Raw genomic sequence first — 22733 nt, forward strand, 5'->3', positions numbered from 1 at the left:
CAGCTTGGGTGTGTACAGATATTGAAACTAAGTCTATAAAGAGGCTCGCTTTGATGGAATAGACCACCTCCCATCCACACGGAAAAATAATTATTCTAGACACAGCAAATTTGAGATCTGTCCATGGAAATCACAATGACACCGTCAAAAATGAGAAGTTGTTATTAACTGACCAAAGAAAGAAAATGTTTCACAACTTTTCACACAGTGAAATGATAAGTCATGCTTAATGAGGAACTGAACTCTTTCATATTATCTATTTTAGAACTAATACGGACAATCTTTCATCCTGCTTCTAGCTGAACAATTTGCATTTGATGCAACAGTTGAGAATTTTTGTTCTCGAATGAGGACAAGATTGTATTTACAAAACCATGTAAAATAAATTCAAGAAAGGGCTAAGGAATGTTACAGATGTGGGTAACTCCACTCAACTGACACAGCCTTACTCCCCTTAGCCAACATATTCAAAGCGGCTGAAAAACAAAGAGCGACTAAATTCAAATAATTTCTAAGGAAACAATATTTTGCCACTTGAATAACAGCAAATCAGAGAAACTCACAGTTTTACATTAAATCCTGTTAAGGACAAGGATTGGGAAACATTGAAATCTTTCCAGAAAAATGCTCATAAGAAAAATCACTAACAATTGTAATTTTCACAGAAAAAAATATGACTCTATATACATCACAAATAGATATCTTATACAATAAATTTCTTATTTACAATACCAGTACATACATTACCATTCATCAAACCAACAGTTAACATTCATACAGAAGAAAGCATGAAATTTAAGAAATCATTCCAGCCAGTCTCCCAACTAGACACTATAAAAAATGTTAATGCTTCTATATTTTCAACAAAACTGGGTTCGTATGAACTGAGGAAATTACAAATCAAAACAACCAAGTTCTCAGACCAATTCTTACTTTCTCCTAAAAAAAGTAACAGATTTCAGAACTATCTTTTCCACATATATTTGAAATTACACCATTTATTAAACAGATACCGTACATACTTGCATAACGCCCCCTCCCTCGCACATAATTTTCACCTCGATATTTTTAGAATATATTTTCTGAATCTTATTCTCTCATTTTCTGCATGCTGAGTAATTTCCACTAGCATCTTTGGAATGAAACTGGACACCATTTGCACCTGATAAGTCCGTTTCCTGGATTCCAAGCATCTATAAATATTTCTGTGAACAGAAAGTTCAAGGCCATTAAACATTCCTTTCAGTTACTTGCTACCCTGGCCTGCCTCCAGGCAGGACCAGAGATAAACAAACAAACAGCTGCACTCAGCCTTTCATAGGATCAAGGCGAGTGAGTTGTAAAGTCTTGATTAATAACTTGATTAATAAATTTCATGATGTTCCGTATTGATATCTACAGTATGTCATAGAAAGAAAGAGATCCACCTTATCAATACTAAATTTATTAATGTTTTTTAAAACAGGACCGGTTTCGACTTATCACAAGTCATCCTCAGCTGTCATTTACATACACATTAGAATACATGTTTTAACAGTAGTTGTATCTTACAAATAAACATGTCATGTTTGATAGACATTAGGTAGTATGTCTAGAAGTGAAATTCTGCTTCTTACGTCTAAGTTTAGAGGATCAAGAATATTAAAAAGATATCTATCTTTAACACATTAAAAGAATTACAACACATGATAAAATTTGTTGTTTACACCTGACCTTGAATATAGCATTAACGTTCAAGTTTTACTAGTAATAGTTCTTTAAAAAGACTTTCATATTGCGTTGTCTTTTTAAAGAACTATTACTAGTAAAACTTGAACGTTAATGCTATATTCAAGGTCAGGTGTAAACAACAAATTTTATCATGTGTTGTAATTCTTTTAATGTGTTAAAGATAGATATCTTTTTAATATTCTTGATCCTCTAAACTTAGACGTAAGAAGCAGAATTTCACTTCTAGACATACTACCTAATGTCTATCAAACATGACATGTTTATTTGTAAGATACAACTACTGTTAAAACATGTATTCTAATGTGTATGTAAATGACAGCTGAGGATGACTTGTGATAAGTCGAAACCGGTCCTGTTTTAAAAAACATTAATAAATTTAGTGTTGATAAGGTGGATCTTTTTCTTTCTATGAGTTGTAAAGTGACATGCAAAACGGGGCAAAAGAATAGTAGTTACACCATGCAGATTATACTTACAGTTGTTTATTTTGCAGAAAATAATAAAATCAAGTGCATGGTAAGACTGTTTGGTGGAACCAAAATTAATTTGCTGCTGGCAAGCTCAGAAAGAAGAATTAAAGGAAACTAAATCCATGTTTCAATCGTTTTGTGGCCAAAAATATGCAAAATTTCCCCGAGGTTGAGAAAGAAGTGCCCAACTATGTAGCGGAACTGAGCAATGATGGTATTGCTGTATCGTATGAAATGATACAGATGAAAGCGAAGGACAGAGCAAATAATCACGGCATTATAAGAGCATAATTAAGGCAAGCACAGAATGGGCTGTTCGTTTTATGTGGAGACACGGACTCAGTCTGTGAAGACGAACCACACTAGCTCAGAATCTACCGTGTGATCACATGGACAAAGTATTTGAATTTCATACGTTTGTAATCAAACTTAGACGAGAAAATGGTTTTCTTCTTTCTCAAATTGGATATGCAGACGAAACTCCCATTTATTTTGATATGCCGCAAAGTACGATCATGCATACAAAGAGTGCGTCCAGCATATTAATTAAAACAACAAGCACGGAGAAATTCTGACACATCGTCATGTAGGCAGTTACGGCAGAAAGCTACCACCTTTTGTCTTCGAAAGAAAAACTCCGCCGAAGTGCAATCTTCCACCTGGCATCGTCGTTTGAGTGCAGGAACAAGGATGAATGTCAGCTGATGTAATGAAGGACTGGCTGAAAGGTGTATGGGATTGATGCCCTGGAACTTTACTTCAAAAAAAATCCAAGCTTATTCTGGACAGCTTTTGTGGCCATTTACTGGAGCCCATTAAAAATGAGATGTTCCGACTCAACATTGTTCCTGTCGTAACATCAAGCGGGCTAACATCAATTTTACAGCTGCAAGATATCTCAGTGAATACACCATTCAAAAATAATTCCTGCTGGTTTTATGGGAAATATATGGATTCGGAATCCTTTGAACCAACAAAGCGGGCTGGAATTTGATCACGGAAGACAATTTCATGAACAGCTTCAAGACAAGAATTTCTAACACAATGGATGGCTCTGAGGATGACATCATGTGGGATGATGCAATGGGTACAAACAAGTCAACAGATGAAGATTATCCGTCTACCAGTACGTATTCAGAAGAAAGCTGTGGAGATGGAGGACAGGGACGTTGATCTTATTTATGCAGTTAATGAGGTAATTTTGATTCGTGCACTTTTTATGTTGCTAGGGTTGACCCCAAGATCAAGTTCACCCGTGTTGCTGCTGCTTTTGAACTTGAACACGGCACAATGTTTCAAGAAAAGTCTCAAAACTGTTCAAATTTTGTGTTATTTTAGTTATTTGCTTTTAAATATTACTTTCATAAATAAATAAATTTAGTTTTTGAATTTGTATATCTCAATTTTACATCTGATTTTTTTGCAGTCACTGCATAATATCAATGTAATTCCCCACCCCCACCCCCCCAAGGGTTGCCCTATAAATTTAAAAAGGGAGAGGGGGATTTATGCAAGTAAATACGGTATAATAGTTTGAGGGAGATTTATATTATAATTCCTAGGCATACAATACACTAGATAAATATTTTTTTATATCAGGGTCATAATTTTACACACTGGAAGTCACTGGAAAATGATCTCAGATTCTATGTGATCAATGATAGGCTGATACACTACACGACACAAAGAAGAGCATATATCCACACTATGAGATGTTTCATAACCGCATCAAGTGGAGATTGTGGAGCCACATGGCAGACCCCCTGCCACTAGGTGAGACAAACACTGATGAACAAGTAGATATCAGCATTACAATTTTCAATAATTTACACACACAAAAAAAAAACACCACTCTTTTCAAAAGAATCAATGTTCACTTCAGACAGTTTCCACTGCATATCAAAATTATGCCATTTATGCCTTTTATTAAATATGAAATCAGAAATCAAAGGGCATTAGAATGATTATTTTTATAACAAATTGCAATTTCTTGATAATGCAGGTAATATTTATACCAAATCTCCTACGTCCTTACACTGAAGGAGACTCAAAATACACTTTTATGGATAAAATATTTTACTTAAGAGGAACACTTGTATACAAAGTTGTATAAAAAGGTGAAGTTGTTTCATTGCATTTACATGCAAGATAAAATAATATTTTTCTTCAAGCCCATGATTGCTCATTTCTGAATACAATAAATCAAACAGAATTTTATGGGAAGGATGGATTTTGATTTGAAATGGCATATTAAGTTTGGAAAACAGCAGTAGTTTTCACATAAAAATACAATAGTTATATATATTATAAAAGAGTAAATCAGGACCTCATTCATTAGTGAAAAGATTGCAGAGGATGCAAATTTCCACAAGTATATAGTCTTTTTTCTTTCACGCGACATACAATTTTTTTTTTAATTTGTACTAGTAATATTTATTTAGTATGAAGTATATGTGTTTATCACTGCATGAATTGGAGTCTGTTGTTAGTAATGACAATAATGTTGACTGACAAGAAGAATAAATAAACTGTAATATTTGAATTTCAATTTGTTTGCTGGAGATGGAAATTTTACAATAAGACGATAGAAGATATGTTATCTGATATTTAAAGTATTGTCTCTTCAGTTGTTCCAAACAAGTCAGCTTAGGTAATACTTTTAAGAGAGAACTTAAATGTTTATCCATGATTTTAAAAATTAAATTCATTGCTATGAATAATACTATTGTTTAGGTTACTTGAGACAATGAATTAAATACTACTTTGCATCCTTGTGTGCGTTCCTCTTCTCCTTCCTAGTTTTCTATGTCTGATTAGTATTTGTAAACTTATGTGTTCTATTACAATTACTTATAAAATGCAATGATTTGAAACAAAGTACACAACTTCACTTCTTTCACAGCACAAACTACTCTCAGGCTTTCATAGAATACAAAGAAGAGAAAATAATTGTGAAAGAAAACATTTACAGAAAGTTAAAAATTAAGACATTTCTAATTTTTTTGCTGATAAAACAATCCAAGAAGATAAAACAGAAAAGTGATGATGTATGAGCAACAAAAATCTAAACCCATGGCACATACAGCCTTGGATTGCCAAGACAACAGCTGTCCTATCAGATCGCCTACAGGTTTTGGAATGTAAAGTGATCAGCATTACAAACTTCAATTGTAGTTTGACTTACTTGAACAGGTCTGCAACCTCCAATATCAGACAGCTTTTCAACTGACATCACAAGGCTAACAACCACCTGTTCTAGCCCTCAATCCAGAATCAAAATACTCTCCTCTTTTTTTCTTCAGTATTTGTCCTTCCTGGTGGCAGGGTCCACTATATGTATTTTTTGGTCTCCATTTAGTTCTGTCCTAGACCATGTCAGGGTAAAGATTGATGCTCTTCAGATCTTTGTGAAGAGTATCGGCCCATCATTGTTTTGGTCATTCTTTTAGTCTCCTACCCTTGACTTCTAACAGGTAACCCGTCTTCGCGACGTGTCGGCCCCTGTCCTTAGTACAAGTACTAACCATCGTAGACAATTCTCAAGCATTTTGTCTTGAAGTGGTGCAATGCCAAGTCTCTCAGAACTCTGATGAGTTGAAAATGGGTCCCAGGACTTAACAGCATAAGAGGCAGACATACATAAAGCAACCGGCTAAAGTTGTTATGTATACATAGTTCACTTCTTCATTTTATTGAACATGAGTGTTATTTAATTATACTGTCACTGTCAAAAAAACAAGGGTATAATTTCAAGAACAAGAAATCATTATTTTTCGACTCGAAACATAGACAAATTTCCCTTATTATTACAGACATTTTTTTCTTGAGTCAATCATTTGAAGCAGTGATGATGTCCTTCTCTTTTAAATTTGCACCATCCTCGAACAAATCTTGTTGACTGTATGTTAGAATCAATTGGGCAAACAGGAAATTTTTCATTCTATTCAGTGTAGGATTACTAACATGTGTGGTACTCAGCACTGCACTTTAGCTAAAGCGATCGCTGTGCTTCACTTAGTTTGGGATAACTCTTTGTTCATATTTTAAATTTTCAACTTCTTTGATATTTAAGAAACTACTAGGTAACCAAAGGGGCTGCCTGGCCGAGGCAGTAAAGGCGTGCTTGGTTTACCTGGAAGGACGTGGGTTTGATTCCCCATCAGGAAGTCATAAAATTTAAGAAACGATATTTTCACTTTGGAGGTTCACTCAGCCTACAGCTAAAATGAGTACCAGATTAATTCCTGGGGGCAAAGGCAGCCGGGCAAAGAGCTAACCACTCTACCCCACCAAGTGCTGAAGTTACAGATAGTGGAAGCACTTACCTTCCACCCCTTCAGGGGCCTTCATGGCCTGTACAGAGATAATATGACTAGATAATCAAAGACAGGAAATGTGCCACATGGACAACTGCCCTAAATGCAGATCAATGGTGACCGATTGTGCATACTAATATTGTTTCTGACTGCTAAAACAGAACATGTATAGCACTTGTCACAAGATGGGCAGTAAAACACCCAAATGTGCAACATATGGATTGGCAGTTCTCGTGAGGTTGATTATCCATAAACAAATCAATTTTTCAAGACACGTTCTTTGAAGAATGTAAGAAGCAGCAGTAGTTGAACTGTTATGTGAAACATGCCAGTTTTGTAGGTCCCTTTCGTGCACTTATCTGTGCTTTAACTTCAAAGAGAGCATTCCAGTCATCAGCAATTTTTGTTATGTTTTAAAGTTTTAAAACTTAGAGTGTGCATTTGCCAAGGGTCCACTAGATTCTAATGCCATGGTATATACAAACTAAAATATGAGCTTTATGATGACATTTTATGTCATACAAATACATAGAAGGTTATCTATAAATTGAAAGAAATAAGTCATTCTTTTATGAATCCATGTAATGTTTGTGTTTAAAAATTAGAAAAGCGTAATTTTCCCCCTTATATAAAATATTGAAAATCCTGTGGCACTAATACCAGATATTTTGCTGGATACATGCTGCCAAAATGGGACAATTTAAATATCTTGGCTCCATAGTAAAAAAATTAAAAGGATGTAAACCACAGAAACAGTGTAGGCTGATAAGAGGGTGACACCGAAGCTCTAATGACAGTGGTGAGCCCTGGACTGACTTACTCTTAAAATGTTAGAATTCTATGAACACCACAAGTGTTGTCTAAATGCCTCGAAGATGAAGATGCTTAGAATGTCAGCAAGAATTTTGAATAAGGATTTACATCAAAAGCATGTTACACATGAAAGTGACAGTCGTGGAGAATTTTCAGCACAAACAGATAATATGGTTCGGGAAGGTTGAAGAATAGGATGAAAGTTATGTAGCCAACAGAGCTCTTGATCTTCAACTACCCTCAGTACGAAGAAGAGAAAGGCCTAAAAACAGTTGGGCCCAACAGATGAGGCAATGACTTTTTAGCCACACTAATACTGAAACACAAGCAGCTGCTAACAACAAAAATGGAATTGTGTTCTGTTAACCTGGGAAGATCTGCAGTAGCAGCAGCTCCACAACCAGAATATCATCTATAAAGTAAATTGATTGCAAAGCAATAGTGAAGAAGAAGAGAAAACAATACTTGGAAGTTATGTTATAGGACTCCTCTAACTCTTCATGACGTAGCTTAAATAATACATTTGTTTTCTGTGTCCAGAGGTACCTCGATTATCTGTTCCCGGGAAATATGTCTTCCCAGATTATACGTTCAAATTACATGGTCCTGTGAGCTTCATAATTAAATCACGTTGTAAAAATCGTGCATTTTCTGTTCCTCGAAGAAACAATTTCCCAGATCAACCACCAGGAAATTTCGGTTCCATCAATGCTAAATCCTCGATCAAGCGTTTTTCAAGAAACTGTACCTCACAAAAGGACTTCTACAGTATGTTTATAGATCTTGGTGTTAACGCCCCATCACTGCGATAATTAGAGCAAGTACTGTACTGGAAAAAAACGATCGGCGGTGAACTTGCACGAGGGACCATCTTAGCATCCCATTCGGGTGGTAATGTTTAGAGAATCCTTGGAAATCATAAAGCAGAGAGTGGCCACAACAACTGGAATGAGAAAGTGCATTTCAACGGCTCTACTTGACGACAGAACGAGTTTCGTCAAATGTTCGTACTTGTAAAATGTCCACATTATGTCCAGGGTTAGGTGTTTATATGCTGGCCCCGTGGTGTAGGGGTAGCGTGCCTGCCTCTCGCCCGGAGGCCCCGGGTTCGATTCCTGGCCAGGTCAGGGATTTTTCTCTCGACCTGAGGGCTGGTTCGAGGTCCACTCAGCCTACATGATTAGAATTGAGGAACTATCTGACGGTGAGATGGCAGATCTGCAGGCCTTCAGGCTGAGCACTGGTCGCTGGGCAGGCCAAAGCCCTTTCAAGGGCGTAAGTGCTGTGGGGTTTGGTTTTTTTTAGGTGTTTATATGTTTACTTTTTTCTATTGTATCACCGAACAGGTTTTCAGCACTTCCCTTAGGGCACTGTATAGTCACTGGGCTCTCAGGCAGGAATCACAACTGCTCCTTCTTAACACAAATCTAGTATTTTAATATGTCACAAGTAATTCTCACTTTGGTTCTGTATTGAAGATGACGTATATCACAAATACTATAATAATATTTATAGATCCACCTGTTCTATACAATACAATCCACTATTTCATGTGGTTAAAATTTATACATAATACTTAAAAGTCATAGGTACATGTTTCACCCTTTTTCATGGGCATCATCAACGTATATCAATCTTAAAATTATTGGATATGGGATCTTTCTAATCTTATAAACTATAGAATAAAATGTTAAACAATGATCTCATAAAATGTTATACTATAACATCTAAAATGATGACAATGCACAGAAAGTATGTTAAAAGTACTGTAAATTAACAGTTTTGAAGATTATAATGTGGTTAATCTTGAATATTAGAGCGTTTAAAACCAAAATGGATCCTCTTCTTATACACTACTAGGACTATGACGGCCTTGAGTGTGAAAGCACAATCAACCAAGGGGGATATTTATTCCACTCCCATAACATGAGTTCAAGATAGTAAAATCAATGTCAAATATTTAAAAAAGTGGAACGTATCGAGTGTGTTAAAATATAAGGTCAATTTATTAGAAAGTTGTAGAAAAGAAGATAGGACCTCTTGTAGGAGACGCTGCTAATGATAAAATGTTGAGGTGTCAAAGCTAGCTGATGTCAACGTTTAGTTATGTTAGTACGGTAATCGATTAGATCCAAAAGACAGTCAAGTGGGTGTTAATATCCCTGTCGAAATATTTATTCTAAGAAATGATCAAGTTTTACTCATACGGTGCATGTTAAGTATGTCGGACTGTTCCAGCAACGCTAGCTTGACTGACCTTTCTACTTCTAGTATTATAATCCTTATAATACGACCTTTCTACTTCTAGTATTATATAAGCGGTATAATAATAGAAGTAGAAAGGTCAGTCAAGCTAGCGTTGCTGGAACAGGCCAACATACTTAACACGCACCGTATGAGTAAAACTCGATCATTTCTTAGAATAAATATTTCAACCCGGATAATAACACCCACTTGACTGTCTTTTCGATCCAGTCGATTACCGTCCTAACATAACTAAACAATGACATCAGCTAGCTTTGACACCTCAACATTTTATCATTAGCAACGTCTCCTACAAGATACACTTGATACGTTCACACTTTTTTAAATATTTGACATTGATTTTACTATCTTGAACTCATGTTATGGAAGTGGAATAAATATCCCCCTTGGATGATTGTGCTATCACACTGAAGACCATCATAGTCCTAATGGTGTATAAGAAGAGGATCAATTTTGGTTTTAAATGCTCAAATATTCAAGATTAACCACATTATAATCTTCAAAGCTGTTAATTTACAGTATTTTTAACATACTTTCTGTGCAATGTCATCATTTTAGATGTTATAGTATAACATTTTTATTCTATAGTTTATAAGATTAGAAAGATCTCATATCCAATAATTTTAAGATTTAAGAAGAGATGGCTCGACGACGTAAAGCTGTTGACTGGAACACGCTGGTTCCAAGTGGCTCAAGACAGAAGACGATGGAAACATATGGAAGAGGCCTATATCCAGCAGTGGATTGAAATAGGCTAGAAAAGAAGAAGAAGATAGGATGATAATGCCCATAAAACAAGGGTGAAACATGTACCTATGACTTTTAAGTATTATGTATAAATTTTAACCACATGAAATAGTGGATTGTATTGTATTGTATTGAACAGTTGGATCTATAAATAGTATTATAATATTAGTGATATACAATTATGTTATCGAGACCAGAATGGATGTTGTACCTTATATACATAAAGCTATGGGAGGTCTTGGGATTGTCTATTACTGTTTTGGTCCTAATATAAGGCTGGGAATTTTACGTTTTTGTGTTAAAATTTCATAAAAACCGCAGTTGTTTTATTTGCGCATGTTTCATTTAAAAAGGGTGTATCATTTCCCACTCGTTCTGACTTGTGCAGCGAGCGCGCTTTCCAGCTGAGCTCAAGGTCATGAATAACCATTATTTCTGAAGTTTTGATGATATTTTTTCTCTAGCCAATTTGATTGTGATCAGTGACTGGCAGAATTGATTATAATGCATCCACAAACTTTAGAGAATCAATACTTACATTTGAAACTATATTATCGAGTTCAACATAACTGTAAATGTTGAGGTAGGCCTAATTTATGTGGTACAAGACTTCCAGAAGCTGACTATGAACAGTACACCAGTGAGCGGTGACCAAATTACATTAGAAGATTAAGAAAGGAAAGGAGTTCGCCATCATGTTGGGCGCTTTTGTATCTAATGTACTTTATTTTATTAGATTAGAGAATTAAAAACTACTTGTGGTCGAATGTTGATTGGCTTGGCGTTACTCGATTTTTCAAAGAGTTTGGGTGATCAGAGTTGCTGAACTGAAAGAAGTTTTCACGGAAAACTGACGAAGTTTCTCTGGTAAAACTGAATATGAAGTATCAAGATTTTTAACTCACGTACCGGTAATTAATGTATGAAGCCGGTCGCGCGGTCGAACTTGCCTGCCTCTCACCCGGAGGGCCCGGGTTCGATTCCCGGCCAGGTCAGGCATTTTTACCTGGATATAAGAGCTGGTTCCCGGTCCACTCAGTCTAACTTTAATTGAGGAGCTATTTAATGGTGAGATGACAACCCTGATCTAGAGAGCCAGGAATACCAGCCGAGAGCCTTCGGGCTGAGCAGTGGTCGCTTGGCAGGCAAAGGCCAAATGGGCTGTAGTTTGGTTTTGTTTAGGAGCGTTTGTAAGATAATTATACATATTTAATTTTTGTAATGTTTAGCCAAATTATTAATGGCTTTCATTCATTCCCGAATGTTCAGTTTTCCCGTGTTGTATGGTTTTTTTTCCGTCGACCCTCCAAAAATGGAGAATCAAGGTTCCACTGTACTTATATCCAACAATGTGTGTTTCTATCATTAATCTTTGCATTTACTTCCTGTTTTCCCTTTCCCAAGCTAATTTCACTATCAGTTATCTTTAGCAGAGGTAAATGAAAGCAGTCAGAAAAACTACATAGAAAAGCATAATGAAGTTAGAATCAATAGCGTTTTCTATTACCTTATTAACTTACTTTTACATCATTATTAGCAACTTTCCTCCATTTTGTTGTGGTTCATGATTATTCCAGTTCTATTTCCCAAAAATAGCTAATGTAATAAGCCAACTGTCCAATATTTCCCCTTCCATTAGTTTTCAAACAATATACGGCATCAGAACAAAATTTTAAGATCACCCCTCCAAATCACTTTATTTGCTGTGAGTCTTATACTCCTTTCTATTTCACTTTTCTGTTAGTTAGGCAATAATTTACACTGCAATACAATGATTTTAGAACAAGGAGAAATACTCTACCTGAAACCACCCAAAAGTTAGAATTTACTTTTAAGTTTTAATAAATAACATAAAATTGCACGTTTCTTCTAGGAATAAACTTAATAGTTAAAATGGGATAAAATAAAATTATGATTTTTGTTTTTCTACGAGATTTTACAACAGGTATTTCAATGCAAGTAATGGAAAAAATTTACAAAATATTTCAACTGAATTTTTTTAATGTTTTTGAAAATAGGTCTTAGAATGGGTATTTTGGAATTTTCTTTTTAGTGCATTTCAAAATGGTGTTAACTGGTGAAGAATATGTGCCAACTGACTTACATAGAGTGTATAACATCAGAAGGAACACACGTTGCAATCTGTATGGAAGGCAGAGATTTTGAAATGCACTGAAAAGAAAATTCTAATATTGCCCCTTTTCAGCCCCGACTGCACACACATTAAATTTTTAAAAAAGAAATTTTGACATTTTTTGCAATGTTTTCCATTACTTGCACTGAAACACCTTTCGTACGATCCCTTAGACAAATATAATAGTTTTATTTTATTCCATTTTTTTTTTACTATTAAGTTTATTTCATGAAGAAATGTGCAATTTCTTGATATCTCTTAAAACTTTAAAAATTATAACTTTTGAGCAGTTCCAGCTAGAGTACCATATTTCTCCTTGTACCAAAATCATTGTAATGTAATGTAATGTAATGTAAACTATTGCTTAATTAACAGAAAGTAATATAATACCGGCAGATGATAAACTGATTTGAAGGGGTGGTCTTAACCTTACCTGGGTGAAAACCCATATATGGGTTACTTGTATGTATCCTTGCACACGGAAGCCCATATGCGGATTTGCACAATACTTCAAAATTTTATCAGCTCTCCAAGTTAAAATATTTACATGAATAGTCAACAGATGACATAAGCTGTACTTCCAAACATTGTAAAGCTGGATGCTGGCATTACGACTATGTTAGACACATTTTTTGCGAGTTATCAGCTGAGTTCATCGACTGTGCACAATTGCAAAATATCATGGTTTACATTTACCCTGCATTTTTGGCAAAATAGTTAAAAGAAAACTGATCAGAAGTGATGAGATAGAGGCAATGGTTAATGTAAGTAACAGCAACGTGTCAGAATTGTCATTTAGTGACAGCGAACGCCAATCTCCCCCACGATTTCTTCCCACAGCAGCAAAGAATCACTTGTAATTGTAAGCAGCAGAGAACGCGAGAGCAGTACGAGTGACCATACAAGACAACAGCACATAAGCACTAGAGACACATGAATAATTTTGGTCTGACCCATTCAGCATGAGCCTATATTACCATCGCATTTGGATTAAGAAATTGATCCACTAGAGTACTTTTATCTCTTCTTTGATGATGATGATGATGATGATGATGATTATTATTATTATTATTATTATTATTATTATTATTATTATTATTATTATTATTATTATTATTATTATTATTATTATTATTATTTGTCTCTCTTGTTGTATTTAGTCAGTGAACTGCGATTACAGTAATAAACTTACAATAACAATTTCACAAAGTACATTATATTGGTAAAATTGATCAGTGACCCTTGTGCCATTTTTGTGCTAGCAAATGTTTGTAAAATAATAAAACATTTCTGGAACACATCAGTGCTGAAATTCAGCAAAATATGAAATATATGTTGTTTTTATACATGAATATATAATTTAGGATAGTCTTAGCAGTATTTACATCAAATTATTTTTTTCCAAAATTCACCCTTCGCCCTCAGACATAATACATCGCCCCAATGAAGGGTTGAACTTTTTCTGACACTGTACAGTATTTAGTTAGTGTGTGTTAACAAGAATGTAATCATCAGCTTTAGACATATATTTTAAAAAAACCACAATAATTTTCAATTAATTTTCATTCTCATAATCATTTCCCCAATAATAACTATATGAATTCACAAATATTTGTGGAATTGCAGTAGTCTTGCAAGATGTTATGAATATAGTATTTTTAATACTATGCACAGTATTTCCTTTTGAAGTTAGGTACAGTTTCTCACTATATAATTTACGAAGGATGTCTTCAATAACTTTGTGGTCTCAATCCTTTTAAGTGAATGAGACCTCAAACAAACAAACAAACAAACAAAATCTATAACTAAAACAATCACTTGCTGATCTCTTAATTTTGTACAAATTTAGAAGACATCTACAATTATCATAAATAACGCAATGCTGTGAATAGCAATTAAGCTTCAGTTCATAGATAAAAGTTGAAAAGCCGGCAAGAAAGAGCCATTTTAAGTCCACAAACAGCACTGGCCTATTTTACCCATAAGGCAAAACTCTTGTCAACTGTCTACTATATAAATCATTTTATATACACATTTTAAAAAAGTCGGTATTTAAAATAATAAATCTGAAATGCACACGTGGTAAGACAACATACCAACGCTCTTACAAATACAAACTGGCAGCAAACACTATGTCCCTCTTCATGACCTTGATCGCTTCACTAAATTTATTCTCTAGATCTGTATTTCCAATATTCTTCGCAGCTTGGCATAGCTGACGAAGAATCTCTTCCAGCCTCCTCATGCAACGAATAATGCTACCTGTAAAACAAACAAAAACTTTTAACATTCATATCAGAGTTTAAATTACAATTTAAATGAAAGATCACACAACAGTGGTTTTCATATTCAGCATTCATTATTCACAAAATATTTAGCATGGAATGTAATCATGGTCCCCCTAACTTTCATATTTTCTATCCAACCTCTTCATTGTCATGCTCTCTTGACCTTAGAAGCACTACATTTGCAAGTCCTAGGCAGCCTTTCACTTTACACACTTCATGGCCCTCCATTTTCATCTATTTTAAAATATTAACTGATAATGACAAAGACTGGGAAATCATAACCTCAGCTATTCAGAGAGCAGCAGATGGAGTCATTGGAAGGAAGAAGAAATTCAAGAAAAAAACTGGGCTTAAAATATGGAATAAAGAAATTTCAGAAGCTGTCAAGCAAAAATAAATATTATACCTGAAAGTGATACAGCATCGCACTCCACAAAATGAGAAAGAAATATAAAAACAGCAGGAAGAAGGTCAAGTCACTAACGAGAAAACTCAAGCAAGAAGCATGGGATAAGTTAATAAACTCAATAGAAGACTGTAACGTACTCTCATCATAAATACTACATAATCGTCTACCTGTTCTCCGGCTTCGTCGGCCATCACCATCCGCTGCCTGCTGCTACATTTATTTCAATATTAACGCCCGCATGTGATTTATTCTTCAAATTCTACTTCATCTGCTCGGCCTTCTGGTTGAGTTTGCTCTCTACCCTGCCCTGTTCTACGTCACTGGCTGCGTCACAGATCCTTCTCGATCTTTCTCGCCCCTCTTTCCAATCTGCTATAAATGAGTGCGCTAGCCCTAGCTCGGCAGTCAGGCATCGAGCGAAGAATATTGTGTGTGGAGGGAGCATAGACCTCGATGCCGCTCGTCCGCATGTACTTATCTCTTTCTTTAAACTTAACAAAGGTGAAAAAATGAGTGTATCCTCCTAATTCAATACATCATATATTCCATCATTAGACGGAGTAATCAAATTCAAACATGTTTTGGCTCGTTTGAGCCATCTTCAGTGCAGGGGGGGGAGAGTGAAATAATTTACATAATACAAGCTAAAAAATGCCAAAAACATAATGAAGAAACAAATGAAAAAACAAAACAGAGCCTAGACGGAAACAAAATTTGCACAATATACAATATTTACATCATCATGTGGAGCAAAAAACAAATCACTGCGACAAAATTCAGTGAAACAGGGGTTAATACAAAACATAAAAGAAACTAGAAACTGTGTTAACCTAAGAAGAAAAGAAATGAAAACAAATGATACAGATGGAAATGAACAATAAGTGCACATAGTGAGGTTGCGTACCTATTAGTTTACAAAATATTGGTTTTGTAACAATACAAAACAGGATGAAATCAGTGTCGAAAAATTCAGGCAGAAAATCTATCTTTGTAGAAACCCATCACATCAAATTGGCTATGAGGGGAGCAGGAGCGAAAAAGTTTTATAAGAGAACTTTGCTCTTGGAAAAATAAACTTGAACTTGCGTCCTACTTGACATTATGTGTGGACTAGAACTGGAAAAGACAAACAATAAGTGTTTCTAGGGAACAAAATACACCTCACATCGGTGTACAATAAGTTAAGCAGCCAGACTCTTCCTTCCTATTACCTCGGCCATCTTTTCTCCCTTTTGGTCAAGATTTTTATTGTTAATTCATATGCATTTTTCTCGTTGGTAACGTTTACAAATAACCCTGGTGGTTTCATTTTTACGGTGGCCTACAAGAGGACTGAATGCTGAAAGCTATCTTTTTACTGTGTTAATGCCATGGTTTCTGAAAAACTGTGATAATGTTTAGTGGCTGATCTATTCAAATTCTAGTCACGATCCTTAGGGATCTGTTTTCAAACAAACTTTTACCAATCGTGTCCTAATAATAATAAATAAATAAAGAGAGAGAGAGAGAGAAAAGGTATATATGGTGGAAGTTAACCAAAGACCCTTTACAGCGTGTTTCTTCTTGTAGTAAAGATGTTTCATTCTACATATTGTTAACTTCTAAAGTATGAAAATATATTCTGTTGTTAGTTTTGTTGTTATGAAAAGTGCGCCTATTCTAATTTTTCCCTCATATTTCCCCTCTTTAACTGGACCTACCACAGATAATACTCTGGAATCTCAGCACTGCTTCGTGTTACTCTGCTAATTGAGTATTTGGGTGTATGGTTCGATCTCCAAAGTGTCTTGCGGTCGTGGTGTTAATACTGTTGGGTAGCCACCTACTGAAACAGCAAGGATATTTAATGTACGCATATTCTATTACTATTTCTACCCCTGGTAGGTTCATATTATTCTTCCCAAGACAAAATCGACTTTGTTTTATTCTCTCACTAGATCATAATAAATATTATTTCTAAGTTCAACGGGGCTTTGGGGTCGATATCTGATGATCTCAGTGACAGTGTCAAACATTGTGTGTCCTTTCTTTGCCTTAATATTACTTAGTTGGTCGAATAATATGATAACTAGTTACTACCCACAAGTGTACTTGTGCCTATGCGATTCCATAAATAATATGTATAATCGTGATAAGATGATATCCATGGTAGGCAAGAGATGGCATATAAGTTAATGAAACACCTCGACAGTGATGAAAGAGAAACTGCCAATATGTCCGGCTCAATGGCTAAATGGTTAGCGTGCTGGCCTTTGGTCACAGGGGTCCTGGGTTCGATTCCGGCAGGGTCGGGAATTTTAACCATAATTGGTTAATAACATATGAGTAACAACACAGTAAAGGTTTCCACCTATTCAATACAAAATATATTCACAATATTTTAAAATTACATGGAACTAGTTTCGACCCATCTAGGGGTCATCATCAGCCACATCAAAGCAAAGATCACTCTTGACGAAATCCTAAGAACATGTTAATTTTAACAGTAAGATTATTATGGAATAACAAGTGAATGTGGTAAATGAAAAGAGATGTTAGTATGGGACAGGTGAGTAATAGCTAATAAATACACAAGGAATATACATAAGAGGTTTGGAACAAAGTATAAAAGGGGGCTTAGTGTTGTAAAAATTATATAATCATGGAAAACAGTAAGTCCTTATAATGAAGAATGCAATGTGAAATGACACATATAAAATTATATATGGCTTAGGAAGAGTGGAGGTGGTTTACGAGGGGAAGAGGGCTTAAGGTGGGGTTGAAGGGTGCGGGAGAAAGTGTTAATTGTCTCTTCGATCTATTTATCACTTTCCTCAGAAACAATAATGCAGCCAACCAAAACTCAATCCTAAATTTAATCAAAGGTACTTTTCCGAGACAATTAACACTTTCTCCCGCACCCTTCAACCCCACCTTAACCCCCTCTTCCCCTCCTAAACCACCTCCACTCTTCCTAAGCCATATATAATTTTATATGTGTCATTTCACATTGCATTCTTCATTATAAGGATTTACTATTTCCCATGATTATATAATTTTTACAACACTAAGCCCCCTTTTATACTTTGTTCCAAACCTCTTATGTATATTCCTTGTATATTTATTAGCTATTACTCACCTGTCCCATACTAACATCTCTTTTCATTTACCACATTCACTTGTTATTCCACAATAATCTTACTGTTAAAATTAACATGTTCTTAGCATTTCGTCAAGAGTGATCTTTGCTTTGATGTGGCTGATGATGACCCCTAGATGGGTCGAAACTAGTTCCATGTAATTTTAAAATATTGTGAATATATTTTGTATTGAATAGGTGGAAACCTTTACTGTGTTGTTACTCATATGCTATTCTCAGTTCAATACGGACCAACAACATGAAATTTATAACCCTTAATAATTGGTTAATTCCGCCGGCACTGGGGCTGGGTGTATGTATTGTCTTCATCATCATTTCATCCTTATCACGATGTGCGGGTTGCCTATGGGCGTCAAATCAAAAGACCTGCATCCGGCGAGCCGAACTTGTCCTTGGGCACTCCCGGCACTAAAAGCCATACGCCATTTCATTTCATTTCAACTGCCAATATAAATGTAATCGAAGAAGAATCATGGATACAACACTATAAAGAATTGTGGCATAATGGAGAGTATGGAGAGAGTCAGGATGATCACGATATAGATAAAGGTGTTGAAGGAATTGACCTAATAGATATAGAAGAACTTAATACTGTTCTGAAATCCTTCAAAAATAGAAAATCACCAGGGAAGACAATATAAGTACGGAGTTGTTCAAATATAGTGGGATCATTCTTAAATGTAGATTGTTACATTTAATTAATCTTTGTTGGAAAAGAAGAAATATACCTGAAGAATGGAGGAGAACTAAAATAATATCACTTTTCAAGAAAGGAATTAGAAGTTCTTGCAGTAACTACCGAAGAATAAGTTTATTAAATGTTGGCTATAAAATATATGCTAAAATAATGAACAATAGACTTAAGATTATTGCACACAATATCTTACTGGAAGAACAATGTTGATTTAGAAAATGCAGAAACTGTACAGATAATATATTTAGCCTCAGACAGACACTGGAGAAGAGAAGAGAATTTAACTTGAATACTTATGTCGCTTTTGTCATCTATGAAAATGCTATTGATAGGGTAGATAGAGAACAGTTCTGGAATATGATGGTAAAAAATAGATACCCTAAACACCTTATTGAAGTTATCCAAAGTCTGTACAAAAGGACGAGAATTGTGTTAGATTTAGGATACAAACTAACGGAAGAGAAATATTAATTAACCAAGGTGTACGTCAGGGATGCAGCCTCTTTCCAACACTATTCAAAATATATATATACACTAGATGAAGTTCTCTCCGAGTCCATTTGGCCAGGAGATCAATGACTGTTGATAGTTTGGCCACCGATGTGTTGTTGCTCGCTTAGCATCACCCGAGAAACACATGCAGGGCAATATGGAGGTAAATCCTGCGGACCTGAGCAACGTTCATTCCACAGAGATGTTGCAGATCTCTGGAGACAAAGGCTGAAATCCCGTAAGCCACCAATGAAAACAGCTAAGAATCTAATGGATGCTGGTTTCAATTTAAAAGAGGAATGGAAAGAGCAATGGCTTCGTACAGCTCCAGAGTGGCCAAGCCTTTTTAATCCAAACCACGCCCCAGCTGGTTTCAGTTTGCCAAGAACGTGGGCATCACTAAACAGGTTTCGCACTAATTGTGGAAGATCTGCATTCTCCCTTCACCAGTGGGGCTTCAGGGACTCTCCAGCGTGTGATTGTGGTGCTTTAGTCCAGACCACGAATCATATAATGGACAAATGCCCTCTGCGTGCTTATGGTGGAGACCGAAAAGACTTTGCTGATGTCTCAGTATTCCTAGTGCAGTGGATAAACAATTTAGATATCCATGTGTAGTTGTTCCCTACTTACCATGTATTCTTTGCAGGTTTTTCTTTTGTAAATTCCATACGCTTAATAATAATAGATGAAGTAATCAGAAACTCGAAACAAACTGTACACTCTGGAATAAAATTTAATACAGACACATACATAAATACTGTGTTCGTTGCAGATGATCAATTTATCCTGCAGGATGATGCTGATGATGATCGTGATAATCATTTCCCTTTATCCACCTGAAGCTGCGTAGGAGCAAATGTGGTTCCTCTCCACTTTCTTCGGTCTTTCCACCACTCCTCCTCAAACACTGTGTCCCAGTCCAGGTTTCTTTCTATAATACTGCATTGGATTGTGTCCTTCCATCTCGATCGTGCTCGTCCACGGCCTCTCCTTCCATGCATTTGCATTTCCATCACTTTTTTTTGGCATTCTTTCGTCACTCATTCACTTTATGTGCCCACTCCAATTTCTTCCCGGATTTTCTCACTCCTTATTTTGTCTCTTCTACTCTTCTGTATCGTACTTCATTTCCGCTGCCTGTATTCAACTTTCATCCTTCTTTGTCACAGTCCAAGTTTCTGCTCCATAAGTTGTTATGGGTACATAATACATCTTGTACATAGTTTCCTTTGCTTCCATTGGTACATCTTTGTCCCATAACATGTTTCTTACACTGTGATAGAAACAGCTTCCAGCTTGAATCCTCTTACTAATCTCAGCATCCAGTCGAGCGTTCTCCATTAATTCACTCCCCAGGTATTTGAACGTCTCCACTACTTCCAGGGACTTGTCTGTAAGTCTAATCTGACATTTCCCCTCTTTCTCCCCTCTAGTCATAACAAGAGTTTTACTCTTTTCTACACTTATTTTCAATCCACATTCTTCGATCTTCCCACTCAGCACATCCAACTGTTCTTGAACATTCATGTCCTCTTCTCCCCAAATCACAACACCATTTGCAAACAACATGATGTTCATTTCTCTTCCTCCATATGTTGCTTTTGCTGTTTCATGATGTCATCCATTACTATTGTATACAGGATTGGCGACAGAACACTTCCCTGTCTCAGCCCACTGATGATTTTGAACCAACTTGTCCTACCAACTTGTCTTTACACGCAACTACAACATTCCTTGTACACTGCCATGATCATTTTTATTAATCCCTGTCCAATTCCTTTTTGCACCAGACTGTCCCAAACTTTAGTCCTGGGGACACTGGCATGTGCCTTTTCAATGTCGGTGAATGTCATCACCATATCATTCCTGTATTCCCATTGCTTTTCCATTAGTTGTCTCATAATGAAATTGGGCTCTATTGTTGAACTTCCACTTTTGAAACCAAACTGATTTTCCTGTATCTGATTTTCAACCCTCAACCTAATCCTACTTTCCAGTATCCTTTCTATTATCTTAGCAACATGGGATATTAGAGTAATTCCCCTGTAGTTCAATACTTTCCTATCACCTTTCTTGAAAATTGGGATGATTATTCCTTTTTGCCAATCCTCAGGGACCTCCTTATTTTCCCAGACAATCCTGAGAACTCGATATGTCACTGCAGGTCTACAGCTCCAGCTGTCTTTATCATCTCCACTGAAATTACATCTATTCCAGCAGTTTTTCCAGTCTTCATCTTTCTTACTACCATTTCAATTTCATTCATTGTAATTTCTTTATCCATTTCTTCATCAACTAATTGCCTTTCCTGGTCATCCATTGAATGACTGTCATCAGTTCTTATGTTCAGCAATTTCTGAAAATACTCTCTCCATCTATTTATTTTTTCTGGCTTTGTCAATATTATGCCACCTTCATCCTTCACAAATCTGGTGTTTACCTTATCTCTCTTTTTGTTTCTTAAGATACCATACAGTAATTTCTTGCTGCACAGCATATCACCTCTCAATTTCTGTGTGAATAAGGCCCAGCTTTTCCTCTTTTCTTCCTCCACTACTTTTGGTCAAATTCTTTGCCTCCACATAATTTCCTCTACTTTACTTGGTCTTAGCTGTTTACCATGCTGCCCATGCCATTTTCTTTTCCTTCACTATAATATTTACCCTATCATTCCATCAGTGTCTCTCTTTGTCTTTCACAATTCCTGATGTTCTACCACATACCTTTTTCCGCACATCCAACCAGTGCTTCCTTAAATCTTTTCTATTCATCTTCAACATTCCCATCTCTGTCCTGGGTACCTATGGTATTATTTCCCTTTGAAATTCTTCTCGTATGCTTTTCTCCTTCAACTTCCATACTTTAATTCTTTTCTCTCTTCTTCATGGGGGTTTTTCAATCTTTCCCACCACAACTCTATGATCTACACTAAAGACTTCTTCAGGCATGGCTGTAACATCTGAAAGGTTCTTCCAGTGTTCTTTCTCTATGATTATATAATCAATCATGGTCTTTGTTCGTCTGTCATCCCAACAATACCTCGTAATTTTCTGACTGTTCTTCTTCCTAAACCAGGTGTGTCCAACAATCATTTGGTTCATACATACATTATCATTACAGACTGTTATGCCTTTCAGCGTTCAGTCTGCAAGCCTCTGTGAATTTACTAAACGTCGCCACAATCCTCGATTTGCAACTAGTGTTGTGGCCTCATTTAGTTCTTCCGCGTGCA

General features: G+C 35.9%; 1 protein-coding gene across 1 annotated transcript in view; it reads right to left on the reverse strand.

The window, feature by feature from the left end:
- Nucleotides 1-640: 640 nt before the first annotated feature.
- Mtr4 (exosome RNA helicase Mtr4) overlaps nucleotides 641-22733 on the reverse strand; it is a 212863-nt gene continuing 190770 nt past the window's right edge. Inside the window, exons 16-17 of the mRNA XM_067145842.2 lie at nucleotides 14573-14738; nucleotides 641-1205 (exon numbers count right to left, since the gene is read on the reverse strand). Of these exons, the coding sequence (XP_067001943.1) occupies nucleotides 14581-14738 (158 nt within the window). The 3' untranslated portion in view covers nucleotides 641-1205; nucleotides 14573-14580. The remainder of the gene's footprint in view (nucleotides 1206-14572; nucleotides 14739-22733) is intronic.

The sequence above is a fragment of the Anabrus simplex genome, chromosome 4 (assembly GCF_040414725.1).
Source record: "Anabrus simplex isolate iqAnaSimp1 chromosome 4, ASM4041472v1, whole genome shotgun sequence".
Lineage (NCBI taxonomy): Eukaryota > Metazoa > Arthropoda > Insecta > Orthoptera > Tettigoniidae > Anabrus > Anabrus simplex.